The sequence below is a fragment of the Bidens hawaiensis genome, unplaced genomic scaffold (assembly GCF_021521415.1).
Source record: "Bidens hawaiensis isolate Kalapana, Puna unplaced genomic scaffold, B.hawaiensis_p1.1 tig00049062_1, whole genome shotgun sequence".
NCBI classification, from domain to species: Eukaryota; Viridiplantae; Streptophyta; class Magnoliopsida; order Asterales; family Asteraceae; genus Bidens; species Bidens hawaiensis.
In genome coordinates this window covers 1-20,317 of record NW_027498779.1, presented here as the reverse complement: position 1 = coordinate 20,317, position 20,317 = coordinate 1, and the positions used below count along the sequence as shown (strand labels likewise).

Below are 20,317 nucleotides of genomic sequence, written 5' to 3'. Positions count from 1 at the left end.
TCATTATTTATATCTTATTAATTTATAGAGTATGTTACGACGCGTATTATTAAATTTAATTTTTTTTATTGTATTTTTTAATCACCCGTATACCGCACGTCTATCATAGTATTATATTTATATATGTATATGTATATATACGATTAAAATAAGATCCGAAGAGTGGGGGCATATGTTATAAAAAAACGACATTCACTGCCCCTCCCACAACCAAAAGGAATCCCACATCACAACTCAAGTGTTGTTCTCTCTCTCTCTATTATTTTCAACTTTAATCTTGACAGAAATTTCAATCCAAACCCACTCTCTCTCATATATATAATATATCCATCCTGCGTTCTTCTTCTGATAATCTTTGTTTCAGCGTCTGTTTGGGTGTGATGGGTGTGAGCACCAGGTGTTCCCATACTTCTCATATTACCGAGATCATCATCACCAGCTTCTTCCGCCACAAGTTCTATTAAACACCCTCTTTTTCATAATTCTATAGTCTCAGCTATTTCTATTAATCAAGCCATGGCAGCTAGAAGCTTTCTCTATGGCGGTGGATCTCTTCTCATGACTAACAAAAGGGTTCCTGCTGATACCCGATCGTCTCCTTTCCCGGGTAATATGTTGCCTGCTTGTAGATCCAGTTGGGTATTGAAAGTTGTGTAATTGCTTCATGATGGGTTCTTAGTCGTCCCCACTTCCTATTTTTTTGTTTTTTACTTTGAATTACCAGCTGCCTGCCAGACTTATCATTTATATTTGACTCTATTTTATTGTTTGTATCTTGATGGTTGACTTTTGAAATAATGGGGTGTTAATTAGTGCAAACATGTCTCCTTTTGGAACCTTTCAGGTTCTCGATCCATGCTTTGTTTTGAAGATGGAGGGAACAGATCCGTTGGACAATTTTGGCAATCATATGATCATGAAGATATTGGAGATCATGATGAGTACGATGAATACTTTCAGCAGCCCGAGAAGAAAAGGCGCCTCACGGGTGACCAAGTTCGCTTCTTGGATAAAAGTTTTGAGTCGGATAACAAGCTCGAGCCAGAACGGAAACTTCAGCTTGCAAAAGAACTCGGCCTGCAGCCGAGGCAGGTTGCAATCTGGTTTCAAAACCGCCGTGCGCGTTGGAAGAATAAGCAGCTAGAGAAAGACTATGATGATTTGCAAGAAAGTTACAATAAACTCAAAGCCAACTATGAAAATCTTGTCAAGGAGAAGGAGAAACTAAAATCCAAGGTAGTTAATATTGATTTAGTGTTTTTGATCCTTAAATCTGAGTGAATTTTTGTTGTAGGTTGATGAGTTAAGTGATAAGATAATGCTACAAGAGAAGGGAACCTCGGATTCGTCAAGTACTAAAAGCCCGTCTCAACCCCAACATGTTCTTGAGGATGATGCATCCCTAAAAATGGGTACCGGATATGGGCAAAATGGTAATTTCACGGAGTTTCACAATGAGGTCCACACACCGCTAATTGAACGGGTCGATTCGTCTTATGTTTTTGTACAAGAACAAAGTGATGGATCATTGGATGAAGAAAATAACTTGAGCAAGATGTTTCTGCCTTCTGTAGACGGTTACACATCACCAAAAATCGAAAATGGTGATCGCACGGACCCACATTCAGTAAACTCTTACTATCTTGGACTCCCTGGAGATGATCAAACCTTTGGCTTTTGGTCTTCCTGAAATAACTACGCTGAAGTTCTAGTAACTCAGTGATGGTGGGTTGTATTTTACTTTTGTTTGTTATGGTTTATGTTTGAGATTTCCTCAAATAAGATATTATAACTTGTAATTTATTGTTCCTACTTTTCCTTATAATATGATTCGTAAAATATGTTGGATTTCTTTCATAATTGGGAGTAAAATTATGTGGTTTTAGTTGATAAAATGGATGACTGAAACTGGCATTTGGGATTAATAAGACGTGCCTCTGTCATATCTAGTGCATAGTCTCATACCATAGTGATTAACAAAATTTTCTGGATGAGTCTCAAGTCTTGTCAAATTTTCAAATTTCATGTGGTATAAGTTGTGTTTTTTTTTTCTTTCTTTTTTTTTTTTTAATTATTGCTATTATCAAATTTGTCTACTTCATACAATTAACCAATTAAGCACCCTAATGTTCTGACTTCTGCCCAACAACTTGGAACGATTCAATCGTGTTTTTCACTCAATTAGAGGAGATTAGCTAGAATTTAGCAAAAGTTTTAATGGTAAGCATTATTGAATATATTATTAGACGGAGTTTCATAAGCAGGATTGACGAACGGAATAACTCATTATTAGATAATAAAAAAAGTGGTGTTTGATTGTTCAATAGAATGAAATCAATAATTACACATGGAATCATATTTAATCAAAACAATTCGTTCACACCCCCTTCTTTTTTTTTTTTTTTCATTTCATTCCGCTTTTATCATATTTTCTCAACACCACCACCTAACAACAACCACCACCACCTGTTGACCACCACCACCAATTAATTGCCATTGCCGCTGCCCGCCCCCACCACCACCACCGTCGCCGCCACCACTGCCATCGTAATTGTCACCTTACATCCAGCGTTACCATCGCCGCCACCACCGTCACCTTAGCCACCACAACCATTATCACCACCACCACCACTGTCACCACCACCACTGTCATCATCACCACATGACAACCACTGTTACCGTCGTTGCCACCGCCACCAACGGCCCTGCCGCCAGTCACCACCACTGTCGCCACCGCCACCACCACCACCATTGCCATTACCGGAGCTACCTCCACCAACACCGTTGCCATTGCAATTTTTTTCTATTTTGGTAAAAAAAATGCTATTTTGATATTAGAGTATTTTTATCATTTCAATTTCATTCCAATATTTTTTTGAATACTAAATAACATAAATTTGTACTTCATTCCATTCCATTTTCATAAGTTAACCAAATAAGATAAATGAATTGTAATTATTCATTTCATTTCATTCCTTCTCCCATTTTATTCTTTTTCCATTCTATTACCCCCAACTAAATATACCCCTAATATGTTCTTATGTTTTAAATATATATTCTGGTTTGGATTATAACTATATCTGTTATATATAATTCTTAATGGAGTTTTCATTATACCATACGTACTAATAGATTCTTATAATTATAACTTGTTTATTTATTTCTTATATAACTAGAATTTATGATCTACGCGTTGTGCGGGTTCTGTGATATGAAAGTCATTAGATATTAGTATCCGTGTGTTACGACGGAGCGCTCTTCGTACAGTACAAAGTTTGGATGCAAACAAAATAGGGTCAGGAAAAAAAACAATTTAAGAGTGCTACTGATAAACCTATCAAATAACCAATACCGCATATAAATTATGGTTAGTAAAATCAAAATCTCCTATATCCAACATTTAAGTACATATTTTATCTTGGAAAAAATAAACGACATGCCAAAGAAGCTTAAGCATACAATCCATATTTCCTAACACTCACTCAACTACTCAAGTAAGCTAGTAAAAGTGTAACCGAAGGCATCCCATATTTTATAATTGCATTTCCACCTTTAAGTTCTTCTCTTCCATTGTTCTCTAACTTTCTTTGTCATGTTCTCAGCCAGTAGCATATGATCAGCCCTTTAAAACTTCCTCGCTTTCTCTTGATACTGATTTACAATCGCAACATCATTTTGAAATAGAATATGTTGATAGCCACAACAAACAAAATTCAAATCAACAGATGCCAAATTAAGTATATAATGAAGACGCTAGTATAAAACAGGTAGAGCAGGTGTATTTAACAGCGACGTGATATTCTGAAAAGATTAATGCCTGGAAGATCCCATGGACTGAAATTATATATATTGGCTTCTTCAATGGCATTGACAATTTGACAGTACATGAAACCAACAGGGTTGCTGCAAAATATGAAGATACTTTGTTTTAATATTCTAACGCCATCCATTGCAATCCAAGTCGTGAATTTTGTAGTTTGAGTAGCGGAGAATTACTATCAACCGTATCGTTACTCTTGGCCCTGAGTATGTGGTTGTATATCTAAAATAAGCTACTACCAGAGTCTCAAAGTACCATATTTTGCCCTTGGATGATCTACTAAGGGTGAAAATTCCTAATCGGGAAACATGAATTCAGGAATATAATCTGAAGATTACCATGATAGGAGATCAATTTAACACCAAATAGACTAGTAGCCGCCCCAATGCGAAAGTGAGTACAGATGCGACGGTGGCAGCTTCACTACGATCTCTTTGTTCATATGTGTATAAGTTGATCTGGTTTTTTTCTGAAGGCCGGCATCAACCACGGCAGCCACCACCGCCAGTACTAGCCTCATAGAAGGCGGTGGAGCGATGGTTGATGTGTCTAGAAAGATGAAGCGGCGATGTGGTGTTGGTTAAAGGGAGTGAGAAATACATATTTATAGCTGATGCATCAACATTTATCCTAGACATCAAATTACCAAACAAAGTTGAATAGTAGCTTCTTCTCACATACTAATATGCCTATATATATATATATATATATATATATATATATATATATATATTAAAGAACGGCGACTATCTTCTATTTAGGCTATCGCACTGTCTAAATTTTGAGAGCCCTGATGCCCCACTCTAGCCAGACTAAGTTGTCTTAACCCAGCCCACGCTGGCTTAAGAGTTTGGCTTGGGTTTTCCCTCGAGAAACCATACCGCCGACTGCCACTTAACAATCATTATACCACCAAAAGAGCAGAACTCTTTAGCGTAGTACACGGTGGGACGAAAACCCAAGTGAGCTCAGGGTTCAAACTGACAACCTTTGCATAAGGCGTAGCTCAAATCCTTCATTGCCAATATCCACCCAAAAGGGACACATCGAACTTGATTCTCCACTGGAGAATCAAAGCCTCTTACCATTAGGCCATATGTGGGGGATTTTTAATATATATATATATATAGGGGAGGGATAATTTGGTAAAGTCTCTGCTGTAGAGGGCTCTTATGGGGATACAGTCTCGGTGACGGTCTCTTCCAGATTCTCTGATGACGGCTAAGTGGTGTCTAAGGATTCAGACAGGTCCACACTCAGCATAGGAGACTCTTGAGTGTCAATAGAAATATTTGTTAGTTTGGATATCTCCAACTTCGATGCATCTAACTCAGCGGTTAGTTCATCAATTTTCTTTTTAGCATCTAGATGGTGATAGCACTTAGTGCTAAAATCCGATTGAAGTTTCGAAAAATCTTGTTGCTGTGCCTCTATTTTGTCTTTAAAAGCTTTTTCAAGTTTCTTAAGTGTGGAGTTCTCATATTTAACACCCTCCATTTCTCTAATTAGGTTGCTATTGTGAATTTTATTTTATACAGACCTACTTTATCAATACATGATTGAGAACATAGTACAGAACTTACCTAAAAGAATTTGATGGAGGTGAAGACCATGAAAGCATGCTGAAGATCCTTGACCTGCTCCTCAGCTTCGTTCTCCTCTTCTCCGACATCCACCTCAGCAAAATTTGCAACTTGATCACTTAAGTTCAGTGCTGTAGCACTGATCCTCCCAAAAGAAGTTTTGAACCACCAAACCACGCTCACCCACACTCGAACTAGCCACATTCTCTTCTCTTCCACCATTCACCGAAACCATTGCCCTCTCTCTATTCCCTTCCTTCACCGGATTTGTGCACTCACGAGCAAAGTGACCTGGCTCGTGAAAGTTCTAGCACCTCAAAGAGCTCTTGTTAAATCCCACTTTCTGATTTGCAGTTACATTCCAGTTGTTCCTGCATGTCCTCTAAGTGAACTTCTTGGCTCTAAAAACAGCCATGGCGATTTGCCAAGAAATATCCATCTCCTCCACATCATCAGGATGTATCTGATCCAGCTCAGCAGCCACAACGGGTTGTACCAGGTCTCCAGCAAGAAAGGCGTTATAGCAGTTCATAAAACCTGCCATTAAAGCAATGTTCTCTTGAGTCACCTTGGAAATAACAGGAGTTTGAATGGGAGACTGACCGAAGGTGGCCATAGAAGTTTGTGATTTCGGTGCAAGAGTCAGTTGCGGAAAGAAAACAAGAGCAGCTGGTGTAGGTTGTGAAGTGGGTTGACTTTGTGGTGACCTGAACATGGAGAAGGTCTGCTGAGACTGCTGCGATTGAGCTGGCTGACTCTGAGAAGACTTGAACAATGAGAAATTGTCTTGTGAAACTAGAGCATTGTTGGATGCAACGCTATAACCAGCAGTATTGTAGGTATTCACATGATTGATTGCACGCTGCTTGTCATCCATATCACAAGCCTTGATAATCGCCATCACCTCAGAGAGTGCCAGTCTAGCCAGATCCTTGGTTTTCTTAATAACAGCCACATTTAGATCCCAGCTCTATGGCAGTGAGTTGACTAGCTTGTTGTTAACTCAGCAGACGTAAGGCTTATGTTAGCCGATCTCATCTCATTAACCAACGAGATAAACCGGTGTAGCTGTTTCTTAAGAGATTCTCCCAAAACATAGTTAAACATGTTGAATTGCTGTCTTAGGAGATCCTGCCTACTTCTCCTCATGTCTTGATTTCCCTCAAACACTTCAATAAGAGCCTCCCAAAGAGCTTTAGCTGAATCCAACTCTCTAAATCCCAAGGCAATCTCAGGCGACAGTGCCATGGTCGAGCTTTCTCATCCTGCTCAACCTTATCAAAATCAGCATCCGTATACAGCTCAATTGGCTTCGTCCCCACTTCATCAGAAACCTCTCTTTGATACGTGATAACCTGAGGACTTCGAACCATGCTCCTCCACATTTTTGCATCCTTTGCCTTCACATACTTTTCAAACCTGAACTTCCACTCAGCAAACCCTTTAGACGACAGTAATCGAGGCACACGAGTAGTAGTCCCCATGATGGAGTCAAGCTCTTGATGTAGAGTAGCATTGGAAGACGTGTTAACAACAGATTGATCCATAATAGCCTTGACCGAAAACTGTGAAGAAAAACCGAAAACAGCAGAGGTCTTCCGAAAACAGCAGAAAGTTGACCGAGAATGTCGAAATCAACCCGAGAACTTAAAATTCTGCTGAGAACCTTGAAATCTTCCTGAAAGACTCAAAATCTTCCGGAAAATCCTAAAGTCTATTGAGATCTTCCCAAAAGCCTTGAAATCAACCCGAAAACCGAAGCAAATTTACCAAGAACTAAGAGTAGTTCAAGATATGGGTAATCTTAGAAAGTTTAACTAAATCCCGAGAAAGATGGGATTCAAATCAAACACAAGATTAACCAAAATCTGTTCTAAACAAGGTTCCTCACCAACCGAAGAACAGTTCTTCAATCTCCAGAAATCTTCAACCAAAAGCACCACAGAAAGTCACCAGCAGAATCCTTGATATCACCTTCAACCGACCCTAGAATGGGTCTATAGGCTCTAATACCAATTGTAAGTCCCGAGAAAGGATCTTTCAATGTGATATCAAGTAACTCAATGATTAGGCGAAAACTAATCACCAAGCCGATTCTATGCAGCAAACACGAACCAAACATAACGATGTCCCAACACTAAATGCCTTTTCAAAACGGCTCATTTGAGACAAACCAAGCCGATACTTTTTTAAAACGGCCCTTTTTGACAGGAACCAAACAGTACAATTTTTAAACAGCCCATTTTGACCTGAGCCAAACCGATGCCTTTTTTCAAAACGGCTCGTTTAGGTAGCTAATAACAACCGAGAACCAAACCATTTAGATAGCTAAAATAGGAACTCAAACCTTTTATGGCTTGGCGGGTTCAGAAGGCCTGGAATGAAACTTTTGCATACTGAACAGTGATAATAATTAACAAACCTGAAGGGAACTTAAACCATCACTTTCAGCAACTGACTTCTCCAAACAACAAAGATCAAACTCCAATAACTATTCCATCATCGATCTTACACAAAAGTCCTGAAACATACATAAAGATAACAATATAATTTATGAAAAAACCAATACTGCAATAAATATCAAAATTAACTATAAAGACCTTTTACTTCGTACAAAAGAACAAAAATGCACTTTCGATCATGAATAACTTGGTGACCTTCCATATTATATTAGCAGACCCCTTTTTTATCAACTTTGAATCTGCTAAAAAATTATGCGCCAATACGAATACCATAGGGGTAAGTCCTAAAAATGAACAATGACGTATAATTATAAAAGTGAAAGAAAATTACCTGGGACAAATGTTAAAAGCGCTTATGTACATTTGTGTAAGTTTATGTTCAGTAATATTGTTGGTTTTTGTTCGTTTGCTTATGTTCATTTATATTTCTTCGTTTATGTTTGTTTGTGTTCGTTTCGAATGCTAACAAAGAATGTTCATTTTCTTAATGAATGAACATGAACCAGTATAACGGAAACCAGTTCGGAATTGGTAGAAATCATAGGTTTGAGAGGCGATTTAAAATTCTCGACATTGAAACCAGTTTCAAACAGGTTAATTCGATTTCGAACCGATACCGGTCAAAAAGCTAAAAAAAACCGACAAAGAAACCATTTTCCACACAAACCAAAACTCGTTTCAATGAAAATATCCCCTAAAGCTATAAAATTAAATATACACATTTTTAAATTTGGAGCATTTATACCCTTCTTTAGAACTTGCATTAGAAAGAGTAAGGTGTAATGATCATACTAAAAAATTTATTTAACAAAATGGGTAAATATGAAATCTTAAGTTTTTGAATGGGTATATTTATATTAATTTATGATATTATTTAAAGACGAATTACCATGTGGAACATTAGTAGTAGACCCGGGCTGGAAGAATTTAGTGTGATTGCTTTAAAGAACTTGGGGCGCCATTTTTATCCAAAAACTTGCAGGCCTGCACCATTTAAACAAAATGAATACAAAAACATAGACTTAATAAAAACAAGTCCATGTTATTATAAGATAAACCAAACCTCGATGATCTGATTGAGCCCAATGTCCAATAACTTCTGATACTTTTGCTGTGACAAAACTTTGTCTGTTGGAGGAAGACTTCAAACTACAGCAGCAACTGTAAAAGAAATTAGTTAATTATGCAATACACCTTATGGGACATATAAACTGTGATGCGTCCTCTTCCAAAAACATAAAATACACATATTACCTTTAGGCACATTATTTATTTTGTATGTTCCAGGCCTTATTACCATTCTATCACCAGAACAATAGTTCAAACTCAGTAATAAATAAATAATCATGATAAATATAAAAAAAAGCCCACTGACAGAAAACAAAATTACAGATACAATAACTTTTTAAAGTTAATTCACTTAAAAAGCACTAATCATACCTAATTTTTCGTATGCGGTTTAAAGCCCCCAAAATGACCGCACGTCGTTTTATTCCGGCCAGACACCAACACAACCACCGCACCCACTGACACTGGTTTCTCAAAGTTCATCTACAATTGCAGGATTGAATCATGCCATTAAGAAAAAGATAGAACCGCTAACATAAATTACATTTTGAAGCAAATTTTAAGTTACAAATCTCATAGCCTCATACTTTATCAGAATCCAAAATTGATGGAAGTCGATCTTCATTAGAACCCCAATAAAAGATGCAAAAGTTAATATATTAAGAATGATAGAAAGCCATAATAGGTTTGTAAGCTCAATGATAACAAAAAAACGTCTAAAATTTAATACTTCTAGTCAATAAGTAGGTGAAATATGCAATTACAAAAATTGCACTGAAGTTGGTGAATGAACATGAACCATGCTCGATTTGTAAACGACATAGGCTTGTGCTCGTTTACAGCCCTAGATCTAGTAGGGTTTCAGAAGCTTGTAACAGAAATTAACCAGCATAATAGTGTGCAAATTTCTGACAGTTTATACGAAATAATAGAATCCCGGATCTAATCTATAGTTCCCCAACCATTTATATCCCAATTGGTTCACGATGCCAAATCATAATCACACTACCATAGTTGGATCTGAAGCAAAACCTAAACATTTAAACACATCCCTTAAACTCTACTGCAATTTGGTATAACTCAACTGAAAGAAAAACTTTGTAAGCACACCAAATTAAAACATTCAAATCTCATATCCTACATTCCAAATTATCATCTTAATAGACCAGATCCAGTCAAAACACTGAAAAATTAATAATACAACCAATATGCCTTGCTCTTGCTCTATGCTACTAAGGCGATAACGGTCGGCTAGAAATGACTGCAGCGGCACGCTCAAAACAGGCAAAATGCAAGTGGTCACATCAAAATGGACGGCTGTTGAAGATGCATGTAGGCTAGCGAACTCCAACAGCGTTGGCAGAGGTCCAGAGCGGCTGTGCTCGGCTATCTTCAATGCAGAACTTTGAGAGAGAAAACAGGGGAAGGCAGAGGAATTTTAGAGTGTCTGGTGAGGGATTTGAATTTTGAAATTGAGGGTCTTCATTGAAGCAGATCTATACAGGGTGAAACAGTGCATTGAGTTGTTGTACCTTATGCTATGTAAGTGGTAAACTCTTATTTTTCAACATTCATACTTTCTCTCTTTATCTCTATTATTATATACTAGTAGAAGACCTGCGCGATGCGGCGGGGCTCGATATTGTTTAGCATTCAATTGATTTTATTTTAATGATACGTCATAAAATAGAATGCATTTATAATACTTCAAAGATATTACAAATTATATTGGTTTCAATGATGCAAGAATATACAATTTACCAAAATATTCCATTGATTACGTTAGCTCATGATGAGCACAATTGCTGACAACACAGATACGGTCGTGGGGAGCAGCCACGGATGTGCGAAGTTTGGTTCCAAAGCCAACGTCTTGTCAACAGTACCACCATTAGGTCCCAAAACAACCTGCTCAATAAAATCCTAACCATCAATAACAATAACAAGAGTTTTAAACATGATAAATATGTATATATTACTTACCAACACCAGCTTTTGAGACAGGTTGAACAATTACTACAAGGTTCTTATTTGGCATCTCCTATTCTTTAGTTCTTGACGACATATTGTCATAAATTCCCATTTTGCCCTTTACGATCTTGGATTTCTGCAGCCATGCGACATCAATTGTAAACGGGTTAAATGCCACCTAAAGTGTATTTTTGAAATATAAATCTTCTAAAAAATTATATCATATAGGACTAATTTATTTACTAAAAAAATATATAATCCGGTTCTGTTTTTTTGGTTTTTGTGTAATTGGCTTAAACAAATAAAAATCAGGTTCTGGGTTGCCAGGTGACCCTACAAAAGTCATTTGTTAAAAAATATGCTTGAAAAACAATCACTCAAATATCTCATTCACAAACAAGCCAGCTTGTTCAGCTCCTTTATAAACCAAGCCAGGTTGAAAAATCTCGCTCAAAACCGGCTCATTCACAAACTGACCCAGCTCATTTAGCTCATTTACAAACCAATTTTTAGAACATAATCCACTTCACAACAAATAAAAAATTAAATAAAAGAAAGAACTTCTCTTTAGGAACAATTTTATTAATTAAATGAAAAAGGTCAATTTTGACCAAAATAGTCAAAATTACACAAAATGCATAGCGGACTCTCTAAAAGACAACATTGACTTCATCATATGGAAAAAACTTTGTATGGGTCAGAACAACTTTGTATGGAAATAAGTACGGGTCAAAGCGGGTCACATAAAAAGATAACTAGAGTATCTATAATATTCAATTTAGGAAAGTGATCCCATTCCCAACACATTCCATTAATAAATTTCTGTTCTAAAACACTATTTTAATATATAACTCTTTTCTTTCCATGATATTTCTAGCCAAAATCAAAATCAAACGTGAACCATAAAAAAGAAGTTTGAATTCGATGTAAAAAAATATAAAAAACAACTCAGGAAGTGAGCTCGAGCTTTATAAAAAATAGCTCAAAGCCAGCCAGGCTCAAGCCCTCTTAAGTCAATATGAGCCGAGCTTGAGCCTAGTCAAACTCAGGCTCGGCTCATTTAAACTTAGACTAAGCATCAATACCTCATAGAAGAGAACATGTCCTTTAAGAAAGTTTTTATGATCGACTTGAGGTGTCTCCGGAATAACTATGGGACAAAAAAAGCAATGATCATGAGTCAACATTTTATAAAAACAAAGAAATTCATAAATTTATAAATAGGACAACTTACATTCAATACATCCAGTAACATATCCCAAATATTTTATCGAAGATCTGAAGTGTGAGGACTGTTGAGCAGAATTGCAATAAAGTTGATAAAATATATATAAAAAAACAGTTACTATGAATTGCAACTGGAAATTATAAATGCAATTTGTTATATTAATCTTGAGTAATAACTAACATACATACATCATGTAATATGAGTGTCATTAAACAACTGATCCGCGGCCTGCAACATAGCAACCAACCAATATCAACTTCACAAACCAAATTTAATAACTAACATTTAACTTTGAACAGGTTTACTCTTATTCCTAAACCAACTTTTATGCCGTCAAAACATTCAAGTGAAAACTATAAGATTTAACACAATCAAGTGAAAACTACTCACGAGCTGAGCCCGAGCTTTAGAAATAGAGCTCGAAACAAGCCAAGCTCGAGATCACATATTTAAAACAAACAAGCTTAGCTCAAGCTATTACATCACAATAACCATCTTATAAGAAACTTAAGATTACAATTTACTAATCACATTCCAAATAAGATTGGATCTTATAGACGCAGACCATAACAAATAAATAAAATTATGTTTTTTCTTATAGCCATAGCATGCAAAAGTTAAAATTGAACAAAGAAAACTTGTTCCTAATAATAATAAAAAAAAAAAAAAAAGAAAGCTTATAAGAAACATTACCAGCCTTAATTTTAACAACCCCTTCTTGCATTACTCTTGACATTATCAAAACTATAACCTAATTAATTCACTTTTTTGAAAAACAACCAGCTACAGAAGGGACATACTCCTTTTGGAACCCATGATAATGATAAAATAGATCTGCAATTAGTACAAACCCTAAATCAGGAAAAAAAATACAGATGTAATGAGCACCACATAAATAACAATAGATGAAATAACCAGTACCGACATCAACAGTAACATAACGGATCTGGCCGTCTCTAATATTTGGAATTACCATATGGCATATACAAGTGAAGCCATAAACAACGCTACTCTGTCCAGGCATGAAGCGGAACCAGAGGTGTCTCGAGAGAGCGGCGAACTTTACCAATGGATCTACTGCTTTAGGGTTTGAGAGGGGGCGATTTTGATTTTGAAATCCATATGAGTACAACAAGACAGGGAGGTGCATTACATGTTGTATGTAGTGCATCATAAAATGTAAATCTCTTTAAATTCAAATTCTCTCTCTCATATAAGGTGCTGTTTGTTTTTCCTCAGAAACACTTCTCCACCTCTTTTGTCTGCATCGAGAAGAGGGCGCGCAGACGTTGGGCTCTGCAGTGTGTTTGTTTTTTCGCAGACGTTTCATTAAAAAACGTCTGCGCGCCCTCTTCTCCCAAAAGTGATGGTATTATAACTTCTTAACCTCTTCTGCCCATTTATTTCATCGATCATCATCATTCTCCTCCTAACCTTAACTCCTCCTCCTAACTCCTCTCCACTGCCGCCGGCTACCTCCACACCGCCGGCGCCGGCTACCTCCACACCGCCGGCCGCTCAGATTCCAGGCTCAGATTCCAAATTCCAGGTTCATTTATTTCATCGATCATCATCATTCTTGTTCTTCATTCTTGGTCTCAATAGCAACAGCTCAGATTCCAGGTTCATTTTCTTCCAAAATTCTGTGTTAATTGTATGTTTTGATTTTTTCTTGATTGATGAGGCTTCACGGCTTAAGCGAAATTCTTTATATTTGTGTTAATTGTATGTTTTGATATTTTAATGAAATTCTTTATATTTGGGTTATGTTTTATGATGATGTAATAATCTTGGTAGCTTGATATTCTGCCCTAAATAGGGGTGGGGGTTGCAAACGAGCAGAGCCGCTCGAGAGCTACTCGGGCTCGAATCGATAAAAAACTTGAAACAAGCCGAGCCCGAGCCTCAAACAAAGCTCGTTTAGTTACCGAGCTTGAGCCTTGTGTATTTCTAACATAAGTACTAACAAGTATCATCAGATACAGATCATGTTAAGAGCACAATGAGATTTGTGACAGAAAATAAAATGAATATTAGATGTGAGTTTAGTTGAGTTAGGTATGTAACCTGAAAGATAGTTGGATCCCTGGCTACTTGCTTTGCATCTAGCTGAATATTCCCTTCTTCAAAATAGTAAGCACTCATCTGGACGTTCAAGATAAACAAAGTGTATAAAGTATAATAGTATTTACTATTTAATAATAATCTCATTTTGCTGAACAAATAAATTAGCATTATTATACTTAAGGATTAAAAGTAATATTAAATATCATGCACATACACATGTAGGTTTTTCTCATTCACCCAAGAAGGAAGTGTCCCATATAGCTCACTGTTAAACAAATCACTGCATACTAAAAAAAATTAGAAAACTATATATATATTTTAATAAATCTTGTAAATTTTCTCTATAACACAGTTCACTTACATATTGTGAATAGTTGTGTTGTTTACATCAAGAAGGGTAATATGAATGTCAAAATTCAAAACCAGCTATTTCGTTCCAACATAGAGGCTAATTGAAAGTCACTAATATTAACGGAATTGAACAATTTTCAGCTTGACTTTTAAAGTCAAAATAACAAAAAATAATCTTGCAATTTGCCAGCTGACTTTTAAATGTCAAAAATAAACACATACAGCATTTTGACAGTTTGACCAAACTACCCTTTTGCACAAACTATCATTCTTAACACATACACAGAGAGCCTTTATGGTAATCTTCTTCTTACTTAATGCTTTAAAGATCATCTTCTGTCATTGGCTCCAATAAGGCATCTGGACCAAGTTCAGATATCGGGGCCACAATAGCCGGCTGTCATTGACCTCTTTTGAACTTTTATGTTCTAATTTCACACAGCACAGCCGAGCCCGTTTTGTTAATTTTATTTGAGAAAATAGTTTATTGATGTGTGCCTTTTCCTAACTTGGACATTGTACATAAACTGATTTTCTCATAAACTGATTTTCTCTATTTGAGAAAATAGTTTATTGATGTGTGCCTTTTAATTTTAGGTTCGATGAATTGTTGTTTTAATAGAATTGTTGTTTCTTGTTAGTTGATCATAAAAATGGTAGAGAAACAACATTGGTCGAATGAGCAAATAAAATGTTTATTAGAAACATGCATTGAAGAGAAAAACGTTGTGGGTAAAAAAGGGTTGAGTTTGCACAAAGAATCGTGGGCTAAGGTAATACGGGTTCTTAAGGAAAAGTTTGGATTGGATTTGAGTCAAAAACAAGTCAAAAACGCCTATGATAATCTTAAAGCCAAATACATAGGATGGTTGTATTTGAAAAACAAAACCGGCAACATCTACAACCCTCAAACAAATACCTTTACCTTAACGAACGAGGAATGGGAAGACTTTAAGAAGGTATGTTCATATATTTTTATTTTTTAACATCTACCTCTACCTTAAAGTCCACCCCTAGTTTATTTTTTAACATCTACCATTATTTTTTTAGGGGCATTCGAAAGCGGCATCCTTAAAAACAACTCCATTAGCATTTCCTGAACTTCATGCACAACTGTTTGATGAGAACATTGCCATGGGGAATCGCAAGTGGACCTCAACCCAAACATCAGTGGTTGGATCATCCTCTTGTCATCGGCTCCAATCGGTCCAACAACTGATGATTATAGACAACACAGAAGATGATGCCTGCACTAGTCCTACTACCGGGCCTACTACCGAGCCTACTCCTGAGCCTACTCCTGAGCCTACTCCCGAGCCTACCCCCAAAAGGGCTAAAACCTCAAAACCATCATCATCTGTCAGTTTGGAGGATTTAGCACTTCACATGAAAAATGCTTTGTTACATTTGACTAGGGAAAAACCTGAAAAAAAACGCCCGGTAGTTACAACAGTTGTTGAGTGTTCTGAGAAGTTAAGTTTGGTTGGGTTAGAGCCGACGGACCCTCTATATTTGGTTGCTTTTCATATTTTTGGAATGTCCACGGACATGAGTGAGGCGTGGATGGCATTGCCAAATGTTCCCGTCGTGTTAAAAGGGTGGATCGAGATGACGGCTAAAAATTTAGGACTTTTGAAGTAGTTTTTGTTTTGTTGAAAACATTATTTGTTTTTGGTGTATGTTTTTTTAGTTATGTTGAAAACATTCTATGCTTTATGGTTAAGTTTAACACATTGTATGTTATTTTATGGCTATGTGACATGGTTGTTTATGCTTTATGATAATGGTTGTTTATGCTTTATGACATGGTTGTTTATGTTTTATTAACAGGTTCATAATGAATAATGATGAGAAAATACTTCTGGTAGTTGTTATGCACTTGTATATCCGCTTTTTTTGGAAGAGGGGTTTGAAACGAAAACGAGACAATGATTCGTCAATGACGGGACATAAATACACGTCAGAGTTATTGCAAGGAAATCCCAAACAATGCATTGAATTGTTACGCATGTCCCGTGAATCATTTGTTCGACTATGTGCACATTTTAGAACAAATTATTCGTTAAAGGATAGTAAACATGTTTCGGTTGAGGAAAAGATGGCTATGTTTTTGATGATAATCGGCCATAACCAACGTTACGTGGTTATCAAGCGTAGATTTCAACACTCAAAGCAAACAATTCATAAATTCTTAAATGAAGTGTTGGATAAAATGATGCTTTTCGCCAAAGATATGATAGTACCAACTTCTTTCAATCCGAATCCAAACATTCCGGGACATAACAAGAGGCTACGAAAGATTTTTAAAGGAGCGGTTGGTGCACTTGATGGGACCTTGATACATGCTGTTGTTCTACTAGGCAACAAGATTTATATAGAGGAAGGGGAAAGGGTGATTGTTATCAAAACGTATTAGCAATTTGTGATTTTAACATGATTTTTACTTTTCTTGTGGCCGGATGGGAAGGGGTAGCACATGATTCTAGAATATTATCAGAGGCATTATTAGATCCACACGCGCCATTCCCATTTCCACCATCAGGTATTTTTATTGTTTGTTAATTATTTCTATGTTAGTTTAATATTGTAATTAATTGAAAATATTTACAGAGAAATACTATCTTTGTGACGCCGCGTATGCACACATACGAGGATTTATGGCTCCATATCGTAATGTGAGGTATTGGCTTGGAGATTTTCGTCGGAGACGTGCGTTAACCAATAAAGAAAAATTTAATCATGCACATGCAAAACTTCGAAACGTCATTGAGCGTGCTTTTGGTGTCTTGAAAGAAAGATTCCCTATATTGAAGAGGATGGCACCATTTCCATTGGAAACACAAAGGAACGTTACCGTTGCATGTTTCGCACTACATAATTTTATTAGGAAACAAGGTTTGGACGATGAGTTGTTTACACAATACGATCAACCCAATGTGTCGATTGGAAATAGTCGTGGGCAAATTGATGCTGATGAAGACGAGGTTGAAGCACTTGGCACTGCATCAGATCGGGAATATATGACTCAGTTAAGAGATGAAATTGCTGAGCAGTTAATGCAAAATACGGAATAAATGATTTAAAAAATGTTTGTGGTATTATGAATATTATTTCAGTGTTGTTGACTATTATTTAAATTTTGATGTTGAAGACCTTTTTTATTTATATTTCAGTTTATTTAAATTTCAGCTTATTTTAGCAGTCTGCAGATGTTAAAAAACAAACAGTCTTCTTGTTGCAGACTGCAGAGTTTTGGTCCACCTCTTCTGCTACAGATGTTGGCAGATGTGGTTTCGCAGTCTTCTGACATTTTACCTCTGAAAAACAAACAGCACCTTAAGTATTCATATCTCTTCCACCATTTTTTAACTCTATAATTTAACAAAAAGTTACTACTTTTTTAATTTGCCTCTCATGTTAAAAAAAACCTTACATCCTGTCCTCTATATTTATTTTATATTATTTTTTCTTTTTCTATTCATTTACAATTTTAACTACTTAATATTTTGTCTTATTATATATTTCTTTTAAAAATTTATAATAATTTTTAGAAAAACTAGAAGGAATCATCCAAACTTTCACATGTTAAACAATAATAATACCTAGGGGGGTGTGCAACGGATAGGACCCGAACCGGAACTAGTTTGGATGATTTTTCATACCCGGAATCGGACCTTTTATAAATGGGTCGGTCCGGGTATTGAAACCGGTCTTACAGAAACGGGTCTGTGGATTTCATGGGATTTTTAAAATGCAGAAACTTTATGTAAGACCCCGAAACCCAAGAATCCTACAGTTGGTCATCATATCAAAAAATTCAAAAAAACTTTAAAACCAAACCAATTCGTTTTATCCAAATAAGTTTATCTTATTAAAATCAGTTCAGGGTAATTAAACAGCGGAATAATAAAAATCAAAATCCCTAAAAACCGGGAAGAGTACCCAAAACCAAAATTTAAATGTTTAAAGTAATAAATGAAAAGAAAACAGTTTGCGTAATTAATCTCCGACTAGATATGCCTTCAACCATCCGAGTAGTCTCGAGCACGTCCAAGCGGTAGTTCCTTACCTCTCAACCTGTAAATCAATCTAACATACACACAAAGTCAGCTAGAGCTAAGTGAGTTCAAGTTTTCATAAACAATATTCATACTTTATTTCAAAGTTATAGCTCTAAAACAGTAAAGAGAATAATAATAAAATAAATAAATATATTTCACCAAATAATACATTCATGGTCGAACATGCGCACACGGGCCTCTCCACCACGAGTCAAGACACGAGTAATATATTTGACTTGGACGCGGTAAGACCTAAGCACGTGACACGAGCCTCTCCACAACGAGTCAAACCCGAGTAATATATTTGACTCGGTCACAGCTTACACATCCAAACACGTGATACGGGCCTCTTCACCACGAGTATAACCCGAGTAATATATTTGACCCGATCACGGTTTAACATACAACGTGCCTCTTCACCACGGGATTTTAAAACCCGAGTAATATATTTAACCCGCCAAAATGATGATCACGCCACACGGTCCTCTCCACCACGGGATTTGAAAACCCGAGTAATATATTTGACCCGACCGTGATCACCATGCACACACACATCAATAAGCCTACTCACATCATTCTTAGTCACAAGGAACTAAATAACATCAACAATTTTAGGCTATAAGGTAACACATGCTCATACATATTTATATATATATATATATATATATATATAGGAGATGGATCAAATACAAATAAAAAAACCGTACTAAACGTACGAATCAAAGAATTGAACGGTGGCAATGTTGTAATTAAAAGAATCTTTCACCCTTCACTACCACATCTATTCTGCAATTTCTTTACAGGTCAACCCTCCTTCTCTAATTGCTCGTGTCTTCATCGTATCATCCACCCACAACTTGTTATTTGATGAAATCGACTGAGTTATATGGTTCAATTAAAATAGAATTCTATCTTCAAAAAACAGAGCATGACTTTTTTTTTCAAGGGTTTAGGTGAAATAAACCAAATTAATCAATTGAAAGAGCATATGAAGAAATGAGTCAACAGGAATTAAGAGTGTGTTAAATCAGTTGAACAAGATTTGTACAAACTCAAATCAATTAGAATTAAGAATTAATTGATTTTGATGGTTGAAGAGACGATACGTAAATAGTTCGTATATGTAATTTCAATTAGAGTAATTTTCATTTTCACGTAGAGTAATTTTATTACAAGTAGAGTATTTTTAAATTTCACTTAGAGTAATTTTCAATTTCAAGCAGTGTAATTTTATATTACAAGTAGAGTAATTTCTATTTCAAATAAAGTAGTTTTCAATTTTAAGTAGTGTAATTTTCAATTTAAAGTAGTGTTATTTTCAATTTTAAGTAGAGTAATTTGTATTACAAGTAGCGTAATAAACTTATATAAGTAGAGTAATTAATGTAACCATACATTCGGACTCTATTTTGTTTAACAGGAACAATTCCTACCATTGTTGCTATTTTTGAATCTATATAACTTTAGATTTGTTTATCTCGATTTACAAATAAGATAGCCTTCATTTCAATTTGATAATGATGTCATCAGCAATATCAAGCAATTTTTTTTAGTTACTGGGTAATATTTGACCATCATGATTTTGAAGCAGGCTATATGAGGAAGAAGAAGTAGATACAATAATTACTCTACTAACAAAATAATTACTCTAGTTGAAACAAGTAGTGTAATTTAATTACACTACATAGTTTACAAATAGAGTAATA

General features: G+C 35.9%; 2 protein-coding genes across 2 annotated transcripts; both read left to right on the top strand.

Annotated features, from left to right (window-relative positions):
* Positions 1-335: 335 nt before the first annotated feature.
* On the top strand, positions 336-1,692 carry LOC143597806 (uncharacterized). Its single transcript, XM_077076199.1, has 3 exons — positions 336-607; positions 845-1,236; positions 1,295-1,692. Exons 1-3 carry the CDS (start codon positions 517-519, stop codon positions 1,688-1,690), a joined length of 879 nt encoding a protein of 292 aa, XP_076932314.1. The 5' UTR covers positions 336-516; the 3' UTR covers positions 1,691-1,692.
* Positions 1,693-16,983: 15,291 nt separating this feature from the next.
* LOC143597805 (uncharacterized) lies at positions 16,984-17,509 on the top strand (the record flags this gene model as incomplete). Its single annotated transcript, XM_077076198.1, has 2 exons — positions 16,984-17,092; positions 17,161-17,509. Coding segments are annotated over exons 1-2 (458 nt in total), but the record flags the coding sequence as incomplete, so codon positions are not given.
* Positions 17,510-20,317: the final 2,808 nt, after the last annotated feature.